The following is a 9,599-nucleotide window of genomic DNA, read 5'->3' as shown; positions in this document are numbered from 1 at the left end:
CGACCCTGAAAAAAAAAAAAGAATATATATAGTTGTCTGGTCAAAAAGTCACCATTTTCGTAGAACGACCCTGAACGAAACCTGCGGTCATCACCACAATGACAACAATTCCCATTGTTCATTGCGCTGACTTTCACCTATCTATCAACGGACATCGCTCCTCGAGGTTCTATGGGGGCTGTAGTTATTTTTTTCCCACGGAAGTATCCTCCCATTTCCAATAGGTTTCGCAAGGTTTGCATTGACGGTAGTGTGCGTTTCTCTGTTGGAAGAATTTAGTCGTTTTGGCATGAAATTCGTGTACAGGTAATATGATATTTATGGGAGAGAATCCATTGTGTTATTGATTATTTATCGGGGACATTAACACAGATTTACATTTTCTTGTGCGCCGAACAACAGCATATCGTGGAGTTGACATCAATACAATAAATATTGATAACCTATTACGATCAAACAGTGCTTGTGGCGCGCATTTTCCATGTCTCATCAGCAGTGTGTGCGATAGGCTAGCACTGGGTCACATAGTAACATTGACGATGTTACATTTGTGATACAATCGTTGTGGCGAATTTAAATTGGCTACACTCCTGTCATTTATGCATGTGGGATACAGTGGTGTTGCCTGACGTATTTTTCTTGAAGTTGAATAGCACTTCTCTTGATCTGTCATAGCCAACTTGCAGTCTATGAGTTTGTTTTTCCTGATCCCGGTTGTGTATCTTCAAATAGTTAGTTACATGAATTATTATAGATTATGAAATGTGGGGTAAAGATGTATAACTGCGGCAGTTTTGTTCTGCATTGGTTGCAGTGACCTCCATGGATGCAATGCATACAAGGAAATAACCAGGAAGTTATTCAGACATGCTAAGCCATTGGCTGCTCTGGTTGTCTGTCTCAACCACTACTGTACACATAACAGCTCAGTCTCTTTCTAAGATTAGCATTATCTTTCTGAAAATGGCTGTTTTTCTCCCAATCTCTGAACATTTCTATCTGTTTCTTCCCTCAGCAGTATTTGAAGTTTTGGAGGTATGTCCAAGAAAAGGGGCAGGTATGTGTAAACATGTTGTTTTCTGTAAATATGTTATCATGACATGCACACTTTGGGATTTTCCTCTTTCCAGACTGTCAGGGTAAGCTACACTAGGCTTCACTTATGAGCAAATATGAATTGTTTAACTCATAATAACATGTCAAATATGTCCCACTTCCTTGTGAAATTATCCTATGAGTTTGCATATCCAACTATGACATACATAAATTGTGTCCCCAGAAAGCGGAGTAGCGGGGAGCTGAGTGACACCACAGTGATGACCCCTGACCCCAACAGTCTCCTAGGAGTGAGAATACAACACAACTGGAGGGAGAAGGGCAACCAGAGCAAATGGAAAGGCACCGTCCTGGACCGTCTCAGTGTCAACCCCTCACTATTCATGGTCAAGTACGACGGGTTTGACTGCGTCTACGGCATCGAGCTATTCAAGGACGAAAGGGTGTCTAATCTACAGGTCCTCACAGAGAAACTTGGTGAGTGTTGTGAATATGATGGGTTTGACTCCTTTTTTAGATCAGGCTTCATATCCTCTGCTCTGAGTAATACAAAAACTGCATAATTTGGTTTGCACAGGTTATGACGTGTTCTTATTGTATATCTGCTACTGCATGATCAGACAGCAGGGACACAGTGGTTATGCGATATTGGTCTCTTCCTTGACGACACTTATCTGCTTCCTCAGTCAACAACAAGATCAAGGTTCCTCACGGGGCAGAGGATTTGGTAGGCAAAGCGGTGGAGCACCTTTTTGAGAAGGAGGATGGAGAGAAGAATGAGTGGCGAGGCATGGTCCTCTCCAGGGCTCCCATCATGACTAACTGGTATTACATCACCTATGAGAAGGACCCAGTGCTATACATGTACCAGCTGTGGGACGATTATGCCGAGGGAGATCTCAGGATCTTACCTGAAGCAGGTATTGACCATTTCTCAGCTTCAGTATCATCTCCACCTGCAGCAGAGTGTTCAGATACTTCCCCCTACAGAGAACTGGAGAGAGGCTGATTACAGAGAACAACTTGTTTATTCTTTACACACCAATTATAAGATAGTGGATTTAGGAGGGTTACTTTACAGTATTTGCTGTGTTTGTTCTTGTAGAAAGGACAAATATTTATCTATGAATACTTATAAGCATAACATATTTTGATAATTCCCCTAAGCAGATTTCAAGAACAGACCCCTAGCATTGACATTATTCATTGTTTTTCCCTCTAGAAAATAAGCACTTGCTTCCGGCCGACCGAAAGCCAGGCGAGGAGACTGAGAGTCTTGTGGGTAAGCAGGTGGAGTATGTTACTGACAAAGGTGTGAAGCGAACAGGCCTAGTGATCTACCAAGTCCCTGCCAAGCCCTCTGTATACTACATCAAATACGACGATGACTTTCACATCCATGTCTACGACCTGGTCAAGACCACATAGGACACTTCTTTACTCACTCCATCGCTTACTTTTCACTTATCCTCCTCTCTCTATCTCTCGAACTCTCTAAAGGCCCTGGAGGGTTTAACAGTTATGCTTTGTCATTCAGGAAGTGCAATCTATTAGTCCACATTCAATCTAGTTCTATGATATGCACAGCAGAACTGTAGCAATGCTATTGTAGGCCACTAGGAGGAGGGTGGGAACGTGTACACTTGGAAGGACCTTTTTACCCTCCCCACTTCTTTGGTTACCCCATTTTGTGGTTGTGCTCCACCGTAGACTCACATCTTGGACAGTCCAGGAGTGCACCTTGCCCTATGACAGACTCACATCTTGGACAGTCCAGGAGTGCACCTTGCCCTATGACAGACTTACAGTATAGTGCAAGAACGACCACATTTCAATTGTTTCTCACATCTTGATGCTTAATTCAAAGCAGAACTGAATTATATATTATAAAACTAAAAGCTGCCCCCAGTAGCCATTCATATTTGTTCCTTGAATGACCAAACAGCGAGCATGATGTATAAGTGATTCTTTGTAGAGACTAGTTTGAGCGGTTTTGTTCAGTGAAGTGTTAGCTTTGAAAGTGAAATGCAGTAAGCTGTGATGCCCCTGAAAGCATCATTACATTTTTTTGTTGTCTTTATTAATAGGCAACTAACTTTGTTTGATTTGTGTCAGTCAGTTCATAGACAATCATTCCTTGATAAACCCACAGTGCTTTCATTGGATTCATAGCACTGGGTTGCACTGGCCTAGGAGTAGTGTATAGCAGTGTTTCCCAACTCCAGTCCTTGAGTACCCCCAACAGCACACCATTTTGTTGTTGGCCCGGGACAAACTCACCTGATTCAACTCATTGAGGGCTTGATGATTAGTTAACCATTGGAATCTGTGTGCTTGTCCAGGGCTACAACAAAAATCTTTGCTGTTGGGGTTATTGGACGACTGGAGTTGAGAAGCACTGCTGTGTGGTGATGGTTCAAACACTATTTTGAACTGCCTCAAATAACACTCATAATGCTGAATCAAGACTTGTTAGAAACAAGGAATACAGGATTTCATAAAGTTAGGGCCGAGAGTTTTTCTTGACCACACAACCTGATGAGTTGTCCAGATCAGGAAAACTCCTCACCCTAACAATACCTGACATGTTCAAAACATCATCAGACAGTATGATTAGCTTGAGGAGTAGAATAGAGGCAGGGCTTTACACTACATTCTGATCTTCAATAGAAAATAAACAAGCATCATAAAGTGCCTTCAGGCTGATCATGTTGCCATACTCTATATGTTTGCTAACCTCTCACAATTTTATTATGTTTAATGTTAAAGCCACTATTTGGTCAGTATTAGTAAAAGTAAAAAATGCTCGAAAGAAACAAATGTGTCAAAGACTGCGTGACGAGGTTGTTGCTATTGTCGGTTTGTATTAGAGAATATGTGCAATGTTGGCAGTTAATGCAGTATCCAATAATTTCCCCCAATATAACATCCATGACCAACAACAACAAGTGGTATATTGTAGCAATGGTAAACCATAATGGTAAAACGCATGGAGAAAATAAAACATTTATAACACGGCAAACAGTATTTAATCTGTAACTTTAGATTGTGTTGTAAATGTATGCTGTTGGGATTACTCCCGTTATATTGTAAATATCCCATTGAAACACCAGCTTTAAAACCCATCTAGAAATCTCATTTAGAGAAATGCAGCAAAGACAGCTTCCAAAAAATCCTTAGGCCTGGTCCTTTGAGAGGAAAAATACAAGTTTTCACTTTTTAATCTTATTTTAAAGACTTGGGAGCTACACTCCATAATGTAATCCCTGGAAGCCCAAAACTCCAATGGACTGGTTAGGAGAATTCAGATTTACAGTCTCCTGTCCTACTCACCACTCCAGGGTATCCAGTCTATCTCTTTACACAGTACATTGGTCCATGGTGCATAAGGGTCATTGTACTTAGGCTGTGTTTAGACAGGCAGTCCAATTCTGATCTTGTTTTTCACTAATTGGTCTTTTGACCAATCAGATTAGCTCTGAAAAAGATATGTGAAAGGATCTGATGTGATTGGTCAAAAGACCAATTAGCGAGAAATAAATACTGAATTGGGCTGCCAGTATAAATGTAGCCTTTTATTGTCAGATTTGCATGCATAACTTGAATGCAACCAAGCATATTGGTTATGACAGTTGCAGAGGTATAATATGATATATCTGGCAGATAATTTTGTGGCAGTCTTTGCAGTCCAATTTTAGTAAAATGTTTAACTCGAAAATGTGACTGTAAAATGTTTTAATTGTCAGGGCTTATCTATAGACGGGTTAGCTGACGTCACGAAAACGATGCGCACGCTTCAATGGGGAAGAAGACAGTGTGTTGTGATTCTGGATGGTCAGATAGCTAGCAACAATGACAAGAACCTGCCACGTGGGGAATCTGTAGGTGGCTCGTTTTACCTAGTTCTTGATACCATGTCTTGTTTTGAGGCGTTTTGACTGATGTCACATCTATGCTAATATTCTGTAACGTTATATTTGAGGGACAAGTGTATGGGGTCAATTTCACGCTATAATTATTGATTTCAAAATATAAAAAAAATGTGAACATGAAAAATAAAGTTGGGAATGTAAACATATTTTAGAGAACGGGTGAAATAATGGATGTTGAAATCAAAAACCAAACAATTGAAAGCAAAATGTATAGAATTGTAAACAAAAATAAGACCATTTTTTAAGCAAAAATTTTTAAAGCGAGAGCAAAACTCTATGACAAATTATATATTTTTTTTTATTTGAAAACGAATGTAAAAATAGTTTTCGGTTCAACTTTCAACCAATCCAATTGAATACATTTAGCCTACGCTCTTGCCTGCATGTGCTACCTTTTTGTTACGCAACTCGTATCTTTGCTTTCGATGTCCGTTTCTTTGCTTTCACTACCAGTCTTTTCGATTGTAAGTTTTGGCATTATTTTTCCGTGAAGAGCGGGGTTTAGAGGGATGCGTAGACAATGAGTCTCCATCGGTCCACTAGTTTTGGAGTGAGGGTTCGTCTTAACCCAATCAATGAACATGATAGACAGCCTTTTTTTCTATTGCCTACTTAGGTAGACGGTCTGACGTCACCTGGTTTTAGCTAACGTACTTCAAAATTGTCAGTCACGGGTCAATAATATACGGATATTAGAAGCATGTCTATCTAATACATTTAATGACAAACCATCTAACTACTTAGGTAAACATATGACTTACACCTGCTCCAAACGTTGTGCAACAGATATGGCGAACCAGTTACCAACACCTGCGCCGAACGTTGTGCAACAGGTTATTCATATGTTTACCTAAGTAGTTAGATGGTTTGTCATTAAATGTATTAGATAGACATGCTTCTAATATCCATACATTATTGACCCGTGACTGACAATTTTGAAGTACGTTAGCTAAAACCAGGTGACGTCAGACCGTCTACTTAGACAGGCTTTTTTTCTATTACCTACTTATCATGTTCATTGATTGGGTTAAGACGAACCCTCACTCCAAAACTAGTGGACCAATGGAGACTCATTGTCTACGCATCCCTCTAAACCCCGCTCTTCACGGAATAATTATGTCAAAACTCACAATCGAAAAGACTGGTAGTGAAAGCAAAGAAACAGCCAACAAAAGCAAAGATACGAGTAGCGTAACCAAAAAGGTGGTACATGCAGGCAAGAGCGTAGGCAAAATGTATTCAACAGGATTGGTTGCTGGGAAAGTTTAACCGAAAACAATTTTTGCATTCGTTTTCAAATATATATATTTTTTACAATTTGTCATAGTTTTCCTCTCGCTTTAAAATTATTTGCTTACAAGTTTTTGGCTTTTGATGTCTAATTTTTGTTTACAATTCTATACATTTTGCTTTCAATTGTTTGGTTTTTGATTTCAACATCCATTATTTCACCCGTCCTCGAAAATATGTTTACATTCTCAACTTTATTTTTCATGTTCACGTTATATTTTATTTTGAATTCAATACATGTGGAGTGAAATTGACCCCATACAAGTGCTCATTGTGCACATTTATGTTTTCAATAAACATTAGAGACAAAATATAGTTTATCAAAAATCTAAGCCAACCCTGTATGTTTTGCCCCATAGTCGCGTACATGTCGGTTTGGTTGCTAAACTACCAATCTCTCAATTCTACTTGTATCACCACCATTTGTGTTGTGGTGTTTCTATGTACAGTAAAATGAAACTCCAAAAGATTGTGTGCACTCATCTGTTATTGTTCATTTTCTTTCTTTTTTTTTTCTTTTCTTTTTTTTTTTACTCCTCCCAGGTCTGGAGTTGTAGCAATCCATAACACATTTGTGTAATTGTTGTCATGAGTAATAAAGTTTTTTTTTTTTTTTTGCACATCCCTTTCCTCTGCCATTTTTCACCCATTGGATGTGATTTAGGTTCAGAATGATGTACAGTTGTGATTTAATTTGACTGAAACTTTTAAACCCCCCACTCCCCCCAAAGTTATAGGACTTTGAGGCAGTATACATTGTAGAATTTAATTAATAATACTTCTGACCCAACCTCACATCCAAGTACTTTACCTAAGTAGGCTACGACATACCTTAAAGTGGTTTCCAACCAGGGGTACAAGGACCCCTGCGGGTACTTGGCCTTTCCACAGGGAGTACATGAGAAGACGCATGAGACCATAGGCCAGGGTTCCCCACCTGGCAGCCCGCAGGGGTTTTTATTTGTCCCCCCAAGTTGAGCCTCCCTTCCAAAAATAATCATATATTTTGTATTTTAGACATAAGGCTGTAAAAATACCAGCAAATCAGCTACAAGTGATTTTAATTTAATTTTGGAAATCTGTTCCAAAGTATTCCCACACATAAGAGAGATATGTGATCATACTGTACAGTGCCTTCGGGAAGTATTCAGACCCCTTGACTTTTTCCACATTTTGTCACGTTTCAGCCTTATTCTGAAATTAATTAAATAAAACAATTTCCTTACCATCTACACACAATACCCCATAATGACAACACGAAAACAGGTTTTTGGAAATGTTTTTGGAAAAATAAAAAACATATCTTATTTACATACGTATTCCGACCCTTTGCTATTAGACTTGAAATTGAGCTCAGGTGCATCCTGATTCCATTGATCATCCATGATGTTTTTACAACTTGATTGGAGTCCGCCTGAGGTAAATTCAATTGATTGGACATGATTTGGAAAGGCCCACACCTGTCTATATAAGTTGACAGTGCATGTCAGAGCAAGAACCAAGCAATGACGTCGAAGGAATTGTCCGTAGAGCGCCGAGACAGGATTGTGTTGAGGCACAGATCTGGGGAAAACATTTCCACAGCATTGAAGGTCCCTAAGAACCCAGTGGCCTCCATCATTCTTAAATGGAAGAAGTTTGGAACCACCAAGAGCTGGCCACCCGGTCAAACGGAGCAATCGGGGGAGAAGGGCCTTGGTCAGGGAGGTGACCAAGAACCCGATGGTCACTGACAGAGCACTAGAGTTCCTCTGTGGAGATGGGAGAACCTTCCAGAAGGACAACCATCTCTGCAGCACTCCACCAAGTAGGCCTTTATGGTAGTGTGGCAAGACGGAAGCTACTCCTCAGTAAAAGACTCATGACAGCCCGCTTGGAGTTGGCCAAAGACTTTGCCAAAAGACTCTCAGACCATGAGAAACAAGATTCTCTGGTCTGAGGAAACCAAGTTAGAATTTTTTGGCCTGAATGCCAAGTGCCACCTCTGGAGGATACCTGGCAACATCACTACAGTGAAGCATGTTTTTCAGCTGCAGGGACTGGGAGACTAGTTACGATTGAGGCAAAGATGAACAGAGCAAAGTACAGAGGGATCCTTGATGAAAACCTGCTCCAGAGCACGCAGGACCTCAAGCTTGGGCAAAGGTTCACCTTCCAACAAGTCAACAACCCTAAGCACACAGTCAAGACAGGCAACATCCGCACTGAGCTAAAGGGTAGAGCTGCCGCTTTCAAGGAGCGGGACTCTAACCCGGAAGCTTATCAGAAATCCCGCTATGCCCTCAGATGAACCATCGAAGGCAAAGCGTCAATACAGGACTAAGATCGAATCGTACTACACTGGCTCCGACGCTCGTCGGATGTGGCAGGGCTTGCAAACTATTACAGACTACAAAGGGAAGCACAGACGAGAGCTTCCCAGTGACACAAGCCTACCAGACAAGCTAAATTACTTCTATGCTCGCTTCGAGGCAAGTAACACTGAAACATGCATGAGAACATCAGCTGTTCCGGAGCCTGTGATCATGCTCTCCGCAGCTGATGTAAGGCCTTTAAACAGGTCAACAGTCACAAGGCCGCAGGGCCAGACGGATTACCAGGACATGTACTCCAAGCATGCGCTGACCAACTGGCAAGTGTCTTCACTGACATCTTCAACCTCTCCCTGTTCGAGTCTGTAATACCAACATGTTTCAAGCAGACCACCATAGTCCCTGTGCCCAAGAACACTAAGGTAACCTGCCTAAAGGACTACCGACCCGTAGCACTCTTGTCTGTAGCCATGAAGTGCTTTGAAAGGCTGGTCATGGCTCACATCAACACCATTATCCCAGAAACCTTAGACCCACTCCAATTTGCATACTGCCCCAACAGATCCACAGATGATGCAATCCCTATTGCACTCCACACTGCCCTTTCACACCTGGACAAAAGGAACACCTATGTGAGAATGCTATTCATTGACTACAGCTCAGCGTTCAACACCATAGTGCCCTCAAAGCTCATCACGAAGCTGAGGACCCTGGGACTAAGCACCTCTCTCTGCAACTGGATCCTGGACTTCCTGACGGGCCGCACCCAGGTGGTAAGGGTAGGTAACAACAGTTCCGCCACGCTGATCCTCAACACGGGCGCCCCTCAGGGGTGCGCTCTCAGTCCCCTCCTGTACTCCCTGTTCACTCATGACATAACAGTCAGGCACGACTCCAACACAATCATTACGTTTGCAGACGACACACTAGTGGTAGACCTGATCATCGACAATGACGAGACAGCCTACAGGGAGGAGGTCAGAGACTTGACCGTGTGGTGCAAGGGCAA

General features: G+C 41.5%; 1 protein-coding gene across 2 annotated transcripts; it reads left to right on the top strand.

The window, feature by feature from the left end:
- The first annotated feature begins 208 nt into the window (after positions 1-208).
- Positions 209-5,134, top strand: LOC115192643 (spindlin-Z). 2 transcript variants are annotated; one of them, XM_029751396.1, is made up of 5 exons: positions 209-306; positions 1,019-1,057; positions 1,280-1,533; positions 1,743-1,976; positions 2,279-5,134. In XM_029751396.1, the coding sequence occupies exons 2-5, from the start codon at positions 1,038-1,040 to the stop codon at positions 2,482-2,484; spliced, it is 714 nt and encodes a 237-aa protein (XP_029607256.1). In that variant the 5' UTR covers positions 209-306; positions 1,019-1,037; the 3' UTR covers positions 2,485-5,134. The 2 variants fall into 2 exon arrangements, with proteins under 2 accessions (XP_029607256.1, XP_029607255.1); XM_029751395.1 differs by having other exon boundaries at positions 1,016-1,057.
- Positions 5,135-9,599: the final 4,465 nt, after the last annotated feature.

Source organism: Salmo trutta, chromosome 4 (genome assembly GCF_901001165.1).
Source record: "Salmo trutta chromosome 4, fSalTru1.1, whole genome shotgun sequence".
NCBI classification, from domain to species: Eukaryota; Metazoa; Chordata; class Actinopteri; order Salmoniformes; family Salmonidae; genus Salmo; species Salmo trutta.
This window is presented reverse-complemented; position numbering and strand designations above follow the sequence as displayed.

Excerpts from the sequence above, each read along its gene's own strand:
- LOC115192643 (XM_029751396.1), top strand. The coding sequence starts at position 1,038 with ATGTCCAAGAAAAGGGGCAG. Across the intron at positions 1,058-1,279 it reads ATGTCCAAGAAAAGGGGCAG|AAAGCGGAGTAGCGGGGAGC; the intron begins GTATGTGTAAAC and ends TTGTGTCCCCAG. Across the intron at positions 1,534-1,742 it reads GGTCCTCACAGAGAAACTTG|TCAACAACAAGATCAAGGTT; the intron begins GTGAGTGTTGTG and ends CTGCTTCCTCAG.